At 39.1% G+C, this 19658-nt stretch overlaps 2 protein-coding genes across 20 annotated transcripts in view; one reads left to right on the forward strand and one right to left on the reverse strand.

Moving 5' to 3' along the window:
* The window catches only part of SORBS2 (sorbin and SH3 domain containing 2), a 288187-nt gene extending 278222 nt beyond the window's left edge, over window positions 1-9965 (forward strand). For 18 of the 19 annotated variants that reach the window (XM_064477542.1, XM_064477535.1, XM_064477541.1 and 15 more), the window contains 3 exons: window positions 2075-2124; window positions 5843-5949; window positions 7813-9965. In XM_064477542.1, the coding sequence (XP_064333612.1) occupies window positions 2075-2124; window positions 5843-5949; window positions 7813-7874 (219 nt within the window). In that variant the 3' untranslated portion in view covers window positions 7875-9965. Of the gene's footprint in view, window positions 1-1345; window positions 2125-5842; window positions 5950-7812 lie in introns of those variants that run through there. The other variant, XM_064477537.1, reaches the window with a different exon arrangement.
* The window catches only part of CFAP96 (cilia and flagella associated protein 96), a 127831-nt gene that overhangs the window by 14291 nt on the left and 93882 nt on the right, over window positions 1-19658 (reverse strand). The gene's annotated exons all lie outside the window — the stretch shown is intronic.

Below are 19658 nucleotides of genomic sequence, written 5' to 3' on the forward strand. Positions count from 1 at the left end.
ACAGCGAAAAAAAAGTGACAATGAATATATGTATGTTCATGTATAACTGAAAAATTATGCTCTACACTGGAATTTGACACATTGTAAAATGACTATAACTCAAGAAAAAAAATTTAAAAAAAAAAAAGCAAGCAGCAGCTGTGAACCAGGAAACAGGTCCTCACCAGACACTGCATCTGCTGGTGCCACAATCTTTATTTAGAAAATAATTTATTAAGGAAAAAAAAAAAAGAAAGTGATATGGTTAAGACAACCAAAAAAGATACATACACACATATAAGAGAATATTATTCTGCAGTGATTGAAAATGAAAAAGAAAATTTAGAAAAGGAGACTGGAAACAATTATAAAATATTAATAGCAGTTGATATATACAAATCTTATTTCTGCATAAAAGCCATATATATAAGCTGTATATGATATATAGCTTACATATATGATTGGACAAGAACTAGAAATGTAACAGAATATACACTTATATTTATATCTACCTCTTCATCTGTTTAAATTGATTTTAATAATATGTTGAATTGAATGACCTTAAAAATGGCTAGAAAAGGGTTTGTTCTTAATCATTCTTAAAATAGTATATTTTACATTTTAATAATAGATACATTATTAGTTATTTTATATTGATTTATAGGGTATTATACTCTTAAGTCACACATGTCCAATCATTTTTATCCACTCTTTAATCTTACACTTAGGTATTCCATGCACAGACTGTTGAGTGAAATTTCTAAGAATACTATTTGCAAACATTTCCAATTACTATTAATTGAACACTTTAAAGTTTTAGCAATAAGCACCTGGTCTTCTATGCTAGATAGACAGCTTGAATGGGAAGGCAGTGGATAAAGAAGGGAGGGAGGGAGCAGATTATAGACCCATAGACTGAAAGGAACCCCAGAGTCCCCCCCATCCCCATTCTTGGACCAGTGGGGTTTCCATAGACATTTTGCAGGGGGAATTCCTAGCCTGTCAGCAATCCATTCATAAGTCTGGGATCCAGGAATTGGCCCTGAAGTCTAAAGACACAGATCTAATAATGCAATTGTCATCAAGAAGTCACTTTTATAAATTCCATGCAATTTGCCATGCAAACTCCGGTTTATCTCATTTTACCATGTAGCCATCGTTTAGAAGAAAATGCTTTTGAAGTGTGTTGTGAATGAACTATAACGCTTTCTTTTCCCCTCTGAAAGGTAACATTTAGGTAGTCGGTATAAACTACATTGAGTTTATATATGCAAGAAACGTGTTAACTTTCATTCATTGCAATATTTATGTGGATATATGGGACGTGAAGGCTTGTCATTTCCAATATTATAAGTATCTATTACAGATACTGATCTTGATGCTTAGTTTAAAAAGAAAGGAAACTCTTTTGAGAGTTCAGTGCACTGGGAATTTCTACCAATATTTCTCTTCTAAGGTAAAATGTTACATGTTACCTGGATACTGTTTGTTACATTCTATTTCAAAAATTCTCTGTCTTCTCTTTTTAAAAATGCATGTGTTTTCTCCACACTGAGAACAGAGAGTGTTAATTCAAATGTAGCATGGGATGTCTGCCTCTTGACATGTTTATCTGTACTGTATGTGAAAATGTTGTCTGTGAAGGAAAAGTATATCAGAATGAATGTGAATACTTTGCTGTTAGACTAAATGTGGTTTATTTTCTGCTTGTTTGAGAAAACACTGAAGACTAAGGTTGTATGAAGGTGTCCAGACTTCCCAGTCTAGTGGTTTGGTGTCTCTGTTCTTGCCATGTTCCTGGCCTTTGAAAAATCAATGGGACTAAAACCTGACTCTTCCTTAAAGCTTGAGCAGACTAGATTGCAGACGTGTTCAAAACATTTGAACCTTGGTTATTTCGATTTAATTTAAAGCTCCTTTCAAAACATTCTAATTATTAATCCTGCAGAAACCCTTTATTTGGTCTTTTTCTTCCTCTTGGTTTTTTACAACAGGAAATATTAAATGTCAAGAAAAGTACCATGCCATTATCCAAATTATCTTTTAATTAGTACCAGTTTAAGCATTGATTACATTAAAAATCATTTCATTTCAGCCACAGCGTCCTGTGTTTACTCATGAAAACATTCAAGGTGGGGGGGAACCGTAAGTATGTTTCTTATCTTCTAAATTCTAGACTAACCTTGACCCACAAAATGGACCACTGATGTACCACAACAGAGGATGGTACAACTTTTAAAAGGGAAAGAGATCAGAGTAACTAACATGAGATGAGCGCTCCCAGATTAAGAGAAATTGCAATAGTCTCCATGTTTCATAACAGAGAACAGAAGCTACTTTGAAAAAAAGAATGATTTTGCAGAGAATTTATTTAATTCCCTTGATTTATGCACTAGAAAAGCCTTCCAGTGCTGCAGTGATTTCTAAGACTGATGAATCTGTCTCCCTTTCTGTTGTCACCACGTAGATACTAGTAACTACAGCCTTCAAGACACACAGAAAATGTTCTAACATTGTTTTCACACAATTTGAAGAGCAGGAGAATGTCAAAGTAGACCTGAAGTGATAAATTTGTGACATAATTCCAAAGTTACATTCTCTTGGAAATGGCAGTATTAAAACATGCACTGTCCTTCAGTTACATGATATTTACCACCCAGCGGACCCAGAAGGAGCCTTTTCATATTTTCTTTCAAAGTCCCCATCCTTTCTGATACTAAGTCAAGTCAACCTGAAGGTCACACATTGTCTTGAAGGTTGTTTTTGTGTGTGTCTTTCTGCTCCATTTGACACATGAGAGCTGTTCAGAGGGCATCCGCTTCCTGCTGGCTACTGGCTATTCTGAGTCAGGAGTTAGACCCCTGGGAAGGCACCTTCACAGGACTGCACCTCGTCAGGCTGACCTGAGTGCCTCCTGCCCACGCTGTGCAGCCCTGGAGCAGCCCAGACCAGCAGGGGTGAACTCAGCCCTCAGCACCGTCAACTCCCTCCTCCCCCGTCACAGATCTGGCACTCAGCTAAACGCATGCTCCGCAGAAATAACCTCTAACCTGCAACTGGCTCTCACTGAACTCAGCCAGAAAGGCCTTTTTTGTTAAGGAAAAGACTATGAAAAGAATAGGTGGGAGGTCGAAATCATTTAAAATTTCATTTAATTGGAAAAAGTTGTGAACATAATTAGAAAGGCTTGGTTTGTTTTCTTATTGACACACAAAAAAATTCCAAGCCTGTTTAGGTTTACAGCTTTATAAACACACTATATTAGCAGCTTGTAATGAATTTATGAACTAAGATGACTGTAACATTACACTGTTTCATGTCATATGGAGTTAATGCCCCCAGTTGTGTTTATGAGCTCATAGGTGGGAGAAGCCATATTTTCAAGGACCTGCTTTGAACATTTCAAAACATTCTTTATTAAATTTCTATTTGACTACAACCCCAGTTAGGGAGATTATGGGGTGTCACTTAATCTTCTTCATTAAGAAACAGGCTTTGAGTGAACATAGGAACATAATGTAATGTCACTGTAATTCAGAATTCTGGTCAAATACATCATAGAAGAAGCTGCAAGTTAGGGAGAGAGTTTCAAGCTTGGCTGAGCATTTCCTATTTAAAAGACAAATTTCTTTTTGAGGCATCCTGACCCCACCACCATCATTCATCTCACCAACACATCTTTCAAAACAGCATTTTTTAATTGTAATTTGACTGCATTTCCTGTCGTGCAACACTGATTTTGAAAGCCCACAGAGGCAGGAGGATTTCCGGAAGGTTTGTTTATGTTTCCATGAAACTCCCAATTTTTTTTTTCCTTATGGTGGTCTAATTGAACCAGAATGGTAAGTACATTTTGACAAGCGCACTGGCTTTCATCAAACCAAAGTGAAGTAGGAGTTGGTGCCAAATTGGGGTTTTTTTTTTTTTTTAGCTCTTGGGACCTTGAGATTCTTCAAGCAGCTAGGGTTTGTAGCCTTAAATAGGCCTGTCTCCGTTAAGTGGTTGGAGATGTGCCTGGGTGAAGGCTGAAGCCTGAAAAGCTCAGAGAATCAGTGTTGTCCTCCCGAAGTCAGAGATGTGATGTACACCCACTGAATTAGAGCCCAGGAATGCTCACCTCCCTCCAGGGTGGAACTGGAAAAGGAAAGGTGGTGAAATTAACTTCCCCCAAGGATAGACAGAAGCTACCACCCTCTCCCCTGAGCATCCTCAAATCAAACAGCAGAATAATTTGACGGCTCCATCCAGGGCCAGCCCCATGCAAACATCCAAATTAAGTAATGTTGGTATTCAAGAACCCCCTGTCTTTTTCGCCACTGCTCTGGGATTCAGGCTGCCTTTCTCTGCCCTTCCCCACAATCAGAATCCTTTCTCAATAGAAGACCTCAAAAGCCCAAGTGGCTAAAAAGGTTTATTTGCTAGAAGGACAAAATATTAACAGGGGAAGAAATCTCTCATGTTGGAATTTGAGGCTTTGCTATCCGCCAGGGGAAAGAATGTTTTCCAAGAGAGAGTGTTAGGCAGCTCTTTCTCCAACACACCCTCCCCCAATCCAGCTTCATCCAGGTCCCCCAATCTGACAAAAGTTCAGGGACAGGGAGGGGAGCCAATATAGCCATGTCCCTGATTTATGACATGATGTTTGAGTTCCAGTGATGGAACAGGTTTGTTCTACCAAAGGATGGTTTTCTGACTGAATGAAGTCATCAGAGATAAATCATTCCTGTTCCGGAGCAGTATCCAATAGTCCAACCTTTTAAAATTGGCTTAAAAAAAATCCAGGGTGCCCTGAAATGTGGTTCTTATTTTCTTACATTGGCAGAATTACATTAACTGTTGTGAAGAGCAGCAGAAACAAATTCACTAACTTAAAAATAAAGATCCCCCGACCACAATATTGGTAATAGTTCCGTAGTAGTATGACGTTTTCATATTAACTGCCTATCAAAGGCTTCCTGACCTCCTGCGTGCCTAGAATTTGTATCTTTCCAAAATGTCAGCCCATAGTAATAGGCATTGAAATGCATGCTACTTTCTTACTAAAAATTCAATGTCTAAATTTCTCACTGATCAATGTCACCAAAATGTGTGCTCTCAAAAAATTCAGACAGAGAAAGGAAGGTGGTGGCATTCTATCAGTTATTCTGCTTTATAAAAAATTATTTCAAGAGAGAGATTTTACATTAAACACAATTTCTCCAGGACCCATTGTAAAAAGGAACTTCTGTCCCTAATCCACTGTTTGAGATCACCACTTATACTGATTCAAACTATGAAACTAAACTGTTTTAAAGACTTCTTCCTGGGGGGGGGGGGCGGGGGGGAATCTTCTCTTTTATAATAATAACCCCACACAGTGATTTAGAAGACATATCTGAGAGATTGTGTACATCTCAATTTAGAATCATTGGAAAACTCAATTTGCAAGCTGCAATTACTTGCTTCTGATTATGGCTTGCTAAAACTGTAATTCCTTCTTGTTTTTATTTAGCTGAATAATGCACATATTACTTCTTTTATATTCTGGACTGTTATTTAATATCTGAATGATAGATATCTATGACTGGACAATTGAAATACAGGTCTGATTTACAAATGTTAGAACGTTTTAATCCAATTCATGGATACTATAATCCTCCATAAATGTTTTTCACTGTGAGTTCTGAAATGCTGTTAGAGTGCGCTAATCCCCATGAAAGTCTGAATACTTCTACTTACTTTATATGCTTACGAAAGACTTATACTACCCAATTAATATGTTAACAAGAATAGAAATGTTACAAGTAAAACAAATATTATACCATCTTCTATAGTTTCACAAAGGTGTACATTTTTTTTAACATACCCATTTGTCCTGTTTAAGGTTTCAGGCTCTGTATAACTATACTCCCAGGAATGAAGATGAGCTGGAGCTCAGAGAAAGTGATGTCATTGATGTGATGGAAAAATGTGATGATGGCTGGTTTGTGGGTATGTGTACATTTCTTTTCAGACACATTTGGCCATTTTCTAATTTGCTTATGTTTGTCCCCTTGCATGGCTTGATGTGATAGTCAAGTGTTTTCTGATTTTATAAAGCCTTTGATCTTTCATACATCCATATCCATTATGGAATTCAAGGCCACTGCATTTTTAATATAGTTTAGTATTTACTGCTTCGGGTATGTGCGATTTTCCACTAGTTTTATTTCCAATTTAATTGGGAGAAGAAAATTTCTTCAAATGGCACCAACCAGAAAAGACTAAGATTTAAGAGCAACAGCAACAAAAATGTTCCCTAGATGAGAAATACAAATATTCTGTTCAGTGGAGAACGTCTGTCATCAGCAGTGAGGATCTAATTTGAAAAAACAAGATGAGATGAACAACTCACCCATCACCAGGTCTGCTGGAGGTGCCCCAAGAGTCCAAGGAGTCACCTTGGCTTTGATTTGTGGTCAAAGTAGAGAGAAGTTCCCTTCTGACCACTTAAAAATCAATCCCATTCTTACCATCTTAAAAGAAAACTAGAGGTTTTCTGAGAAAACTTTTGTAGGCAAGAGTGGCACACACCAGGTCCCAGAGGAAAGAGTGAAAAGGAAACAGAGGCACAGGAGGATGGAGGAGACAAAAGATGAGGGAATGAGGGCTTTCTGTAGACAGGCCAACAATGGGAAAATGTCAAAGAACAAAGGCTGCCTTTGCAGCCTCTGTTTATATTAATTCCCCATTTAGAAGAAGGGAAAAATGGCTGACCCACACAGGGATAAAGAAAATCAGTCATCAGACCAGGACAGTAAGTTCTAGAACATAAATAAGAAAGGGAACCGTAAGAGACCCTGTTCACTCTATTTGAGCTGGAACTCCTAGGGGAGGATTTAGGGCACCAGCGCTTACAAAAAGTTTCGAAGGAATTATGTTATTTGAAACCAAAGGCGATCATGATGATGGCCATTCATGCATTTGGCTTTTCTCCTCATTAGTAATCATGCCCAATGACAGACAGAACCCACCACCTCCAAAGAGTGGTCTGTCTTTGTTTTTCTTTAGTGACGTGGTAAATTGTTCACATTTTGTATATTTCATTAAGGACCAGTAGTGCCATCTGTAAGCGAATGATCTTCTGTGAGATAATGTGACTAGATAGTGTCAGTGTCCCTGAGGAGCCTTAATGTTACACCTGTGCCAGGAGCCGTGCCAGACCTCTTGCTCACCGAACCAAGCCTTGCTGTTGTGCTCTTCAGGTCCCTCCTATCCCACTGCCAGCCTCGTCCTTATATAGAAGATAGGATTTGAAGTTGTCACTTCCCAGATGCGTTTTCTTTTTTTTTTTATTTAATTATACTTATTTTTCTTATCAACTTTTTTTGGGGGGAGGTAATTAGGTTTATTTTCAGAGAAAGTGCTGGGGACTGAACCCAGGACCCTGTGTATGCTAAGCATGTGCCCTAACACTTGAGCTATACCCTCCCCCTGCAGATGCATTTTCTATTCCGCTCCTCGCTCCCATCTGGCAGCCTTGGTGATGGAACCTCGTCATACTTAAGTGCCATTAGACTTAAAACCCACCTCCTCAGCAAGACTGTCTTGCCCCTCAGACTGAGAGGCTGAGCTTTTCTGTCTAGCCCGGTGTGATGGAAGCACAGCACTGAAGCCTCAGAGGCAACGAAGGCATCAGGCAGGACAGATAAAACTGCCTCCTCTGTCTTCCTGTCTTTTTTTTTTTTAAGTGAATTTTCTCTCTTCTTTTACAAACTCTGCAGGCTTGCTCTCCTAGTGAGTTTTCAAGCCCACATACATGAACTGATAGTTCATCACTGCTACTCTCCTTTCATTTATCACTTCTATTTTCAGGAACCTCAAGAAGAACCAAATTCTTTGGTACTTTTCCCGGAAACTATGTCAAAAGGCTGTGAATCACTCTCCCTCGTTATTTATGCCGCATTTCAGCACCACATCCGCATAACTTTGCCTGAAAGATCCCTGCAGGCCTCCTGCTGTTATGCCTTCCAGTTCCCAATAGAAGTCACCCACCATCACCACCTCCACCTGCCACCTCCCACCAGCCACAGACCTGCCGCCGGCGAGCCTCGGGGAGACTGGCGGATTTGCTTCCAGGTGAACGTGCATATTCCTGCTTTCTGCTCTAAACTCTGAAAAGTCAATATATGGCATCGGAAAGAAAATCATTACACTTAATAATGGTCGACTATTTAAGGCACGAAAGTGTCTGAAGGAGGCTCCTTGGTCCACTTTGGAAGAGATTCTCCCCTCCGAAAACCAGAAGATTGTTTATTACGACTTGCTGTGGTTTGCATTCTCCCCTCCTTAGCCTGGCAGAATACTTTCCTTTCACGAGTTTGCCTAGTGTCCTGGTTTACACATAAGACAACTGTACTTCAGCTATTGTTTGCCTGCACTTATATGTCGTAATATGCACAGTGATTACAAAATCTAAAGCAAGAGTAGGAAAGTTAATTCGAATGAGTGTGATTTTGCTGAATTGAATGTGAGTTTCAAATAGGAGTCTTTTCCTGCAGTTTTAGTTGTACTTTTTAGAAGTGCAAACAATAAGTGAATAAGAGCCTTTGGTAATAATCATGAGACTATAAGAGGTTTAGCTAGACTACAAAAAAAAAAAAAACCAAACTATTGTGTTGTAAAGTTGCATTGCTATTTTATATTAAAATGTAATAATCAGCATCATGAACAATGAGCTCTTAGTGTTTTATTTATCTGATAAAATTTAAAGAGAAGCAGTGTTAGTGAGAGGTGCAAGGAATTAATCTAACGTAGACACTTGAAAGTATCTGTAAGCAATACTGATAGGTAAGATTTCACTGTGTGTACACATACCCATCTGAGATTGTATGAGAACAGACAATCCATATGATATGCTGTACGTTTTATGGAAATGTAAAAGAATGCCACACATTATTTTATAGAAATAGAGTACTTCAGAAGCATCATGAGTATTAAGGCTGGTCTTAGCAAGGATTATGATCAATACAATTATTTTTACTATGATAATTATTTTTTCTTATATGGAACTCAGAATCCTGGCTACATTTGAGGACAGGAATATGTTGAGCCTGATTTTCCTGGTGTGTGTGAAATATTTCCTCTGAATACAGTAGGCACTCTTTCGAGGCAATGTTAAATCATTCAGGTTATGTTTTCCGCCCTGAGGTGGAAACCTGCAAGATGATGCTGGCACCTGAAAGATTTCACGTGGTTACCAGTGCCTGAATTACACATACCCTGAGAACTAGCTTTGTATTTCTTATGACTTTGCATAAGAACTATTCATATTTGGACCTTGAGCACCTTACGGATAAAACTTTTTATGACATTTCTTCCGTGGACAGTGATTGATCTTTTCACAATGTACGTAGACTCTAGGATTTTGTACATACGTTTGCTCTTATTTTGTACAGATTATTTAGTTGTTGAGAAAACAGGGGAATTTCCTAATTTGGTCTTTATCGTTCACTTCAACTAAACTAAAACACTTTCAACAGATTATCCTTTACATCTCTCACAGACGATCATCACGTCTTGACAGTGTGATTCTATAAGATAGCACTTATGCAAAAGTTTATGAAAATAAAAGATCTTAACAGCCAAACTGAAAGGTATATATATACTGAATACAGAGGAATTTCATTAGGAAAAAGGTAAAGAAACACCTTTGAGTAGCCTACCTTGATTACTGTCAAGTTCACAGCCAGCTTTATATTTTAAAGGCTTTGGGTTTGAAATTAGGTCAACTGCATGCAGCTTTGCTGAAAAATGAATAATTACCTTTGATGCCATGTATGAGAAAAGACTTCAGTATCTGTTGCCTGTCATATTTAAGAAAAATTACTGTTTCTACTCTCTGTATCTGATTTTAAAAGGAAAAATATTCATACCTAGCTTTTAGGTAATTGACTTTGAATTCTTACAAGCAAAGGTCGTTGTGTTTTTCTTGAATAGACATCTAATAAATTTTGCTTGGAAATATACTTCAGTTTTTCTTCTTGACATTTATCCTTACGTGAGTTGTGTGTTTTATCCCAATCTGTCAGATAAAGCTCAGAGAAAGTGCGTTTGCTCTGTGTTCTCTTGATGCACAAATGGAGAAAAAATGCACTTGCATCAGAGAAAAATATTTTTTAAACCCACCACCAAAACTCATTGGCTAAAAATTGTTTCTCCACTAAAAACAACACATTTAAAACTGTTTCTGCCTCAAAAGTAGCTATTTTCTTAAGGGAGAGTTAATTACAAGAAGTTCTAAACACTTTCCCAATTCAACTATCTTAAGTTCTAAAATTCTTGCCCTAAAAAGCTTTATCACCATTGGCAGGGCAGACTGTGTTAATACCCACAGGCTTTCGATGAATCTCAAATTATAGGTTGCCACTGGGGGTCACTCCTTCCTCTCACACAAGTAGTAAATAACCAGCTCCCCTACTTGGATCCTTCCTAATACACCTTAGTCCCTTCTGGCTCTGCGTGATTCCAGCCTCTTCCATACCTGTCACTTACACGTTCAGAAAGACGTACATTCCTCTGTTGGTAATTCAGTTGCCAACGATGTCTTGTCATGTTGCTTTGCCCAAATATCCACCCTGACCCCCTCTATTCCATTGGAGAGTTTCCACTATATGTTAACTCCATACGAAAATGTGCTTACTTTGTAGGAAGAACATGGCCCATATTATTCTTTCATTTCTGTTTTCATGAGGATTTATGGGTGATTTAACTAGATAAACCTGAGTCTCATCTAACCCGGGATGCTGTTCGTGTCCTCAGAGGTTGCCTGCCGTTACTCCCTTCAAGGGAATCTGTTGCCAAGTGACTGGCACTCTAAAAATATGTCTGGGATTTTAAAACCACGTGCATCAAAAGCTGAATTTCCTTGTCCCACCTGAGAACGGATCACCTGTGCTTCTCTGTAGAATCTGCTGAGACGCAGCAGCAGCTGTGGCCAAGCCCTGAGCTCAAGAATCCCTAAACAGCTTTGCGCTTTGCCCAGACCTCTGTGACAGTATCCAGGCACTGCGGTGGAGGCCAGAAGAGCCACAGCCACGGGTCGAGCCTCCCGCCATGCTTCCTCACTGCAGATGCCACGATTCTGGGTAGAACACTGAATTACTTTTTCCTTCAAAATTGGTGCTAGTAACCTATTTTACTTGATTTTATGTCAATGCACACTCATCCATCCACACCAAAAATTCCTAAGTGCGTCTCATTTATGCCATTGCTTGCCGCCCGCCCCCGGTTGGAGAAGTAGGATCCACTGCTGTGAATCCAATACAATGAGCCCCACAAAGCACTGTCTCTACTCCACATCCTCTGTCTGCTGTGGACTCAAGCATCTGTGCACTAACAGGCCATCCAGGTCAGTAGAAGAGCAGCAGGAAGGGACCCTCCGATATTTTAGGTGCCAAATTTTAATCCTTCCTCTAGCAACACCCTCACTACAAACAGGCATGTCCATCTCTTATTTGATAGGAAGCAGAAAAAACCTGTTTGATAACTGTCTCCATAATCGTCTACTGCTTGATCTCTCTGCGGAGGTGGGCAGTTTGTGGGGTGTGGTAAGTTCTTCCTACTGTTTTCCAGACTTTGGCCACAAATTGACCAAACAGAGTTAAGTACTCTGTCAGCTTCCAAGAGCCTGTTTGTTTAAAGATTAAATTATTTCATCTTGCTTTTCCAGATGGTAGCCCTCCAACAGTTGTCTATGTGGCAGTTATGACTTCAAATTATTTACTCATCATGGATGATTGGGTTAGAGCAGAAGCAGAGATTGGCGTTACTAGTGAACAGTCTACACCAGGGATTGGCAAACTATGGCCTGTGGACCAAATTCAGCCTGCTACCCGCTTTCACACGGCCTGCAAGTTAAGAATGGTTTGTAGAGATGAACATGGGCAATTAATTTGACGGTAAGGAACACTGAGCCCCAATTAAGTGAAATGCCATCTCCCCCAAAAAAGAATCCCTTCCTTTTCACTGGTAGACGTCTGTCAGAAAAACTTCACCCTGTTATTACATTTTGAATTTGATCAGTAAAAAATTGGTGGAACTTTGTTTTCTCTTGGTCATATAAGTATGTACATATTAGCCTCACTTTTGCCTCTCTGCCCACAAAACCTAAAGTATTTGCTATCTGACCCTTTATCTGATCTATGCAAATATCAGCAATAATATGGAAACTGACTAGAGGGAAAGGAATACTGAATGTCTGCTACGTACCAGACTATTATTTACATGTATCCTGGGTCTTTATCCTCACAATAGATCTAAGAGGAAATATTACTTGTGTCCATTTTATAGATGAGGAAACTGAGGCTCTGAGAAGTTAATACAAAATCTGTGATGGAAACTGGATTCAGAATCTGGCGTCTATCTACCAAGCTTGTACTCTTTCTTCTAAACCAGCCAAGCTTGGTGCTAAACACTTTTGATCAGACTGTGCACTTCAAGTTAAACAGCTACATCCACCTACCTCCTTCCCTCTCCACCATTCTCACAAATTCTGCCCACACGAATAGCCAGTCACTCATAACAGCATCTTGCTGTGAACAAGAGGACAATAAAGAGGGATGTGTTCAGTCCAGTGCAACGGTGTTTCCCTGAGGGAAGCTAATTTTGCTTTCTAAAAGTACACGGTAACCAGTGAAGATATAATTTCAATTATCGACATGCCTTAACCGAGCATGAGTCTGCCCATGAGCTGTGATTCACTAAGGTCCTAGAGGCTGCTGCCTGTGAGTCACATCGGCAGCTGGTGGTGCTCTGGGAAATGCTTGGTATTGTTGAGCCGTCTGGAGACAGGCAGGACCAGCATGCTCTAAGGACATGGTGTGCCTTCTGGACATCTTTTCTTATACAAAGCCCCAGGACACTCTAGCCATTCTCTGCTGGATGACACACTAAGTGACTGGGAACCTTAGCTCACTGCTAAATTCAGCCCCTCCGTGGCTCAGGAAAGTTCCATCTGAGCTCACGCACGTACATATATCTTGACCCAAAAAACTTTCAGTACAAGACAGAAATCTGCCTAGCAAATCTTCACCTGTTCCTTTGGGGTTTCTTGTTTCATCCTTTTCCTTAAAATACGGTGGATGACTCAGTTGTCTCAGTGTCTTCCAAAAATAAGTGCCATTTCAAACAAAACTCTTGTTCCCATTAACAACACCAGTGGATGAGTGTCAAAGCTTGCACTGATAATACAGAAAGCTTGAGAATGATTTTTTAAGCATTTTTTCTTTTTTAATTACACAAGCAACAGATGTGTATTGTAGGAAAAATTAGAGAATATAAATGAGCAAAAAGAAGAAACGTGGAATCACTAAGAGTCCCATTTAGGGTAAAGATTACAGTTGGGAACACATCCCTCCAGAGTGTTTTCCTGCACATGTGTATTAGAGTGTATATGTGTGTGTGTGGCATGTGAACAAAAGTGGAATCATACTGAACATATTGTTTTACAATCTACACTTAAAATTGAACAGGACTCTGAAATCAAGTGAATAAATCATGTTTCAAATCCATTCAACATTACCAAGGTTAAAAAAAAAAGAGTGAGAAAAAGTCAGAGTCAATCACTGGGATTCATGAAAATGCAATTAATTCAAGGCCAAGAGGCAAGAACTACAGAATTACCACTAGGCTAGGAAATCTGTTGCAATCTGAGGGATTGGTAGAGGAAGGAAGGAAAAGATAAAGAGAGAGAAGAAAATAATATGTATTATCTCCCTACCAGAAGCCATCACATGCATTAGGAATTTCATAAAAGGCCTTTTTAATCCAGAGTTAAAGAGCTGAAAGCCACAGTCCTTATGGTCTCTATATTCGGCCCTATGGCTGGCAAATCCAGATCCTTTGGCAGAAAGCAGTCCCTTCATCCAAATTCTGGAGGTTGGAAGAGAATGCACAGGAGAAGGAGTAAGAGCATAGGTGAGGTTGAACAAGTGCTTCTAGACAAACATGAATCAGTGGGGAATCTCCCTGGGCAAAACAGGGCATCTACAAAACCATCTGAGCCTGAATCTCAAGAGCCAACCCCTGGCAGAGAGGCTGGCCTCTCCTATGGTGGAGTCAAAGGCTAGGCATGGGAGGGCAGATGAGTTCAGTTATCAGTAACCTGATCGGAGGTCCCGGGGATGGTAAGGAGAGACTTTACCTCCTTCCAGAAGACATGCAGACCATGGGGAACTCAGGACAAGACCAGCCTAGGATCTGAGTAAGAACATCGACAATGCCACCTCCTCAGGCTTACCTTGGGGCACCCAACTGTACCCCTCTAACCATTCCCACCACTTGCAATATGAGTCACACCTACGTTTCTGGTGAATAAAAGCGGCATATACTCATTTCCAGTCAACGTTTTTAGTAACAGTGACCACGTTTAAAAATAAACCCAGGAGCTTAGTCCTTGTTGAGGGCTAAATTGTATCTCCCAAAATTCATGTGGAAGTCCTAACCCCAAGTATCTCAGAATGTGACTGTATTTGGAGATGGGGTCTTAAAGAGGTAATTAAGGTAAAACGAGATCAGACAGGTGGGTTTTAATCCAGTAGGACTCGTATCCTTAAATGGAAGGGAGATCAGGACACTAATTCAACATTTTGCTGAATCTTTAGAAGATAAGACTAAGCACTGAAGAGCTATCTCCTTTTGACAAACTTGCTGAACTCATCCTGGGGGCTGAAGCTCTCTGTACAGGGTCTATTGAGAAGCTATTCAAAGAATTTTATGTCTCCACAGGCTCCAGGGATTTCTGGATTATTTTCATTAACCCTCCGAAATTCTGAGTTCCCAAGTTTTTCAACAGCTGCTTGCATGATGGCTATACCCTCAGTGAGAGACACAGCACATTTCTAAATTATAACTGCACAACTTAGAAAGGTTGAGCAGAGAAGGCAAAAAGGAAACAGGAAACAGATACCTGTATCTCTTTAAATGATACCTCAGGCCCGCAGACTCTTGAAATTCCACCAGACCAGACAATTTGACCTAGTTTGTTTTGCCATGCATTCTCAATCATCTTCCTCAAGAAGCAATCTCAAATACAAACTCAAAGGAGCCTTTAAAGGAAGTGTCACCTGCCTGCTAGTTTCTCTCCCACAAGGGACATAAGATAGCACTGAAATATTCAATCAACCCTGTTTGCCTCTGAGTAAATATCTATCTATCAATTGATCAATAAGTAGATACATAGATAGACAGAGACCTGGGCTGTGTTTAAATACAAAAAGGTAGAAAATGAAAGCTAATAATAATTAGAAGTTGTTGACTGCATACTCATGAGATATCTGTTTTCCCTCAGGGTGAAGTGCTGATAAGGCCATGATGAGGTATGATTTCAAGAATTCATAGATAATACTCATCCCGGAAAAACTCCCTTGGACAAAATGGCAAGGGTTCAGTATACGTTTTTCTAAGGACTCACTCATTATTCTTTAATCATACTGAGTAAAATCGGTCTCAAAATTAGATTGACATAAACATTGATTTTACTGGGTCACTAATGCAATGCCAACCCACAGCACTTATTTTTTACTGCCATTGCTCAAAGATACTAACCTGTATCTGAGCCAGGGCCCCTGGGTTTTTCTGCAGATGAGCTTTGATACAAGGAATAGGGTATCAAGACCAAACATTCAAGGCCCTCTGGCTTGAAGAGTCCTGACTAAATGCTGCCAACATCTCAGCTGAGTACCCCGGGGGCCGGAGACTCAGAGTTTTGACGCAGCAAGACATGACTTTGGTCATTCCACTGAGCTCATGTCAGTGACTCAGTATCAATAGAGGATGTTTAATTCAAAAGAAAACACACACATAGACATCACGCTTTTCAGAACCTGTGTATGTCACTATAAACCAGACTGGGGACATGAGATTTGCTTACTTTCTTAAAAACTTACTGAAGCAGAGTTGACATACAATATTATGCTTATTTCAGGTGTACAACACAGTGATCCGACAAGCAAATGCATTATAAAATGATCACCATGACAAGCCTAGTCACCATCTGTCACCGTACAAAATTATTACAGTGCTATTGACTGTATTCCTTCTGCTGCATATTACATCCCCATGACTTATTATATAACTGAAAGTTTGTACCTCTTGATCCCTTCTACATCTTTTATCCAGCCCCCTCCCCTTTTCCCCTTTGGCAACCACCTACTTATTCTCTGTATCTATAAGTGTGTTTCTGTTTTTTGTTTGTTCATTTGTTTTGTTTTTTAGATTCCACATGTAAGTGAGATCAGGTAGTACCTGTCTTTCTCTCTCTGACTTATTTTACTTTGCATAAGACGCTCTAGGTCCATCTGTATTGTCGCAAATGGCAAACTTTCATTCTTTTCCATGACTGAGTAATATTCCTTTGTAGATAGATACCACATCTTCCTTAACGATTTGTCCATTCATGAACACTTAGGCTGCTTCCATGTCTTGGCAATTGTAAAACGTGCTGCAGTTAACATGGGGGGGTGCACATAGCTTTTCAAATTAGGGTTGTTTTATCAGGTAAGCACCCGGCAGTGGAATTGCTGGATCATATGGTAGTTCTATTTTAAATCTTTGAGGAACTTCCGTATTGTTTTCCATTGTGGCCGCACCAATTTATATTCCCACCAACAGTGCACAAGGGCGAGGTGGTATCTCATTGTGGTTCTGGTTTGCATTTCCCTGATGATTAGTGACGTTGAGTATCTTTTCATACGTCTGCTTGGCATCTGTAGGCTTACATTTTTAGTAAGAATACCCCTTCAAAGGCTTCTCCTGTACAAACTACCCAGTTGTTAGGTAGCTTATTAGAGTTGTTGATAGATTAGGGTTCTGCCTAGAATTACTGGCATTTTCTTCCTAACCCTTCAGCTAAGAAAGATAGTTACTGGCAGACACAAATGAGTTGGAACTAGCAAGTTGATCTTTGACCTACTCCCTAGGAAAAACACTGGTACTGTTCGTTCACGTATTTATAATGAGGCCTCTAATGTATCGTCTTCCGTCCCTCTCTGCCTTACTCCCTTTCTCTCCTTCGCTCTTCTAGTGGGGGAATCTCAAAATGCCTATGAACTCTGAGCTAGTGCTGCCTAGTCCTCCCACCCACCTAACACCCCTCAACACACACAGCTATGCCTTTGGTCAGCTGTCAGACGATATGACAACAAGCTTAGCAGACATCTGCCCATGGATTAACAGGGCTGGTATTTCTTTCACTATCAAAGATAAATTGCTAGACAGCTGTACTGAAAATCACAGCATACTTCTCAGCACTGATGATGCAGTGAGGAGATGACCTATTTCCTAAACGGGGTCGTGAATCATCTTCCGACCTCAGGAGTTCTGTTTCCCTGCAAGAAAAGGCTTAAAGACACAACAAGGACGACGGTGTAAACTTCAAATCCAAACGTGGCCAAGCCTCCCTCTTGACTACAGTGTAAGTGCTGATAATGACATATTATTTAAGGATCGTTCTGGAATTCAGAATTTACGAAAAGTGTAATAGAGTGAATGTCTTGCTTTGCCAACACGAATCCTGTAAAATGGTATGAAAAGTATGCTTCTCAAATTCAGACGCACTTAGGTTTCTAAAGAAGTGGCCCTGAACTGGTGACAACTTCAGTTAGCTTGTAAATGGATACAATTTTTTAAAAAACCATGTAGTATTTATCAAGGAGTAAATGAGATCAAGTATACAAAGAGAATCTAACACATAGTTGGCACAAAATAAAGGCTAGTCCCCTGTCCTTTTTTTCCTTTTGAATTTGTCGTTTTGGCTGATTCTATTTAGCGTCAAAGATTTGGATTTCACTGTAGATAGTCCTGCCGACTGCACTGCCAAGTTTTAGAGTCTAAATATTTGAAGCGAACAGTCAGAATACATCATTTTTAAAAATAATCTTAAACTAGTAAGATTTTTAAAGCAGATATCGTGTAAAACAAGTATTGTAATTTTTCATAGGAAGCTAATTGTTCTTAAGGAAGTGACATAAAAACAGAGTGAGAATCTAGAAACAGAAAAAGAACAGAGCAGAAAATCTGGATAAAGTAAGACCAGCCATGAGCTATACTGATGGCTCCAACACAGAGATCTGGTCTACCTGCAGAAACCCTAGTGGGACCTGATGTTGATGAATATACAACCAGACTAGACGTCTAGAGTGGCTTTATGGACCCCTGAGTTCTGTCCTCATGTGATCTGTGATCCTGTAAGTAACTGGAAGAGCCAAGATGTCAATATTCTCATTGGTAAAATGAAGAAAATCAACTGAATTATCAAATTTCTAAACTGTCCATGAAATCTTTATGGGAAATTCTTCAGAAAAATGCTCGCAGACTGAGTGGCAACCGGATATGGATCTCACAGAAATGGAAGTTCATTAACACTGGTTCTGAGGCCAGAAATCCTGCCTTGAGGTGCGAATGGGAATTAATGACTCAAGGCCAGACTGTGAGCTCAGTCTCCTATGTGGGCAGGTCCAGTAAGAGTACAGCACAAAACAGAAGACACTAAGAGATGGTATTTTTTTTTTAAGGTAAAGACAAAATAAACATGGAACTACCAATCACATAAATAATTATACAACCCCAGGAATCAAAAATACAATGTTATAATGTTTTATCTAGCAAATTGGCAACCATGCAAAAGTTCATTTCCATGTCATGTTTGTGGGAATGTAAACTGAATAAATTTTTCAATGACAATCTGACAATTCATAAGAAAAACTTTAAAGTACTATGTAGCCATTGCTAGCAACATCATTTCTCTGTATGTATTCTACATATATACTTCTAACTTATCTTTACATGTTATTTCTATAGATTTATTCTATATACATTTATTCACCAAAAATAGTTATGAGTGCTTTCAAATTTTTAGCTACAAGTATGTACTGTCACGTTACTTCTGATATTAAATAATTATGGAGAACCTAAATACCTAACAATAAGGGAATTGTTAAATAAATTGAGGCACTTTTTTACTATGGAATACCACGTAATCATTTAAAAAAGACTCATGGAACAATATGTGACAATGTAGAAACATGTTCAACAAAACACTGTTAAGTGAAGAAAAGCTACAGAATGATGAGATCCCATTTTTCTCAAGAAGAATGTATATTTTTACATATGTACCTAGAAAACAGGAGTGGGGGGAGGTGTGTGTGTACCTAAAACAAATGTACCAGGTTGGCCCTATGAAATCACAATTTCATGAGTCAGAAACAGTCAAGTATCAGTCACTTCATAGGGTTCCACCTAATACATCAATGCATATATACTGAAATAAAGCTAGAAAAATATTCACAAACACGCTGACTCTGGGCATGTCTTCAGTGATTATGGATACCTTTATGTTTCAAACTTTTTATAATTAAGATGTACGTCTTTCGATATAAGAAAAAAGTTGTAATGAGGTCAAATATTTAATCTGTATACAAGTTAAAAAAGCCTAAACTATGTAATTTCTTAACTACTCTGGCTTTCAAACTGCCACCTTCTGGTTAACAGAAATATATAAATATATACATAATTTAGGTATGCATATATTTATGATACATATTTATGTATATGTAAAATTAATCAAATGTCTAATCCTGTTTCAGTGCAATCTGTTCCAAAGATTGAAGCACTCCTATTAGGGAAGAACCACTTAACAGGATAAAAACGCATGGTCCTTCAGA

Source organism: Camelus dromedarius, chromosome 22, assembly GCF_036321535.1.
Source record: "Camelus dromedarius isolate mCamDro1 chromosome 22, mCamDro1.pat, whole genome shotgun sequence".
Taxonomy (NCBI): domain Eukaryota; kingdom Metazoa; phylum Chordata; class Mammalia; order Artiodactyla; family Camelidae; genus Camelus; species Camelus dromedarius.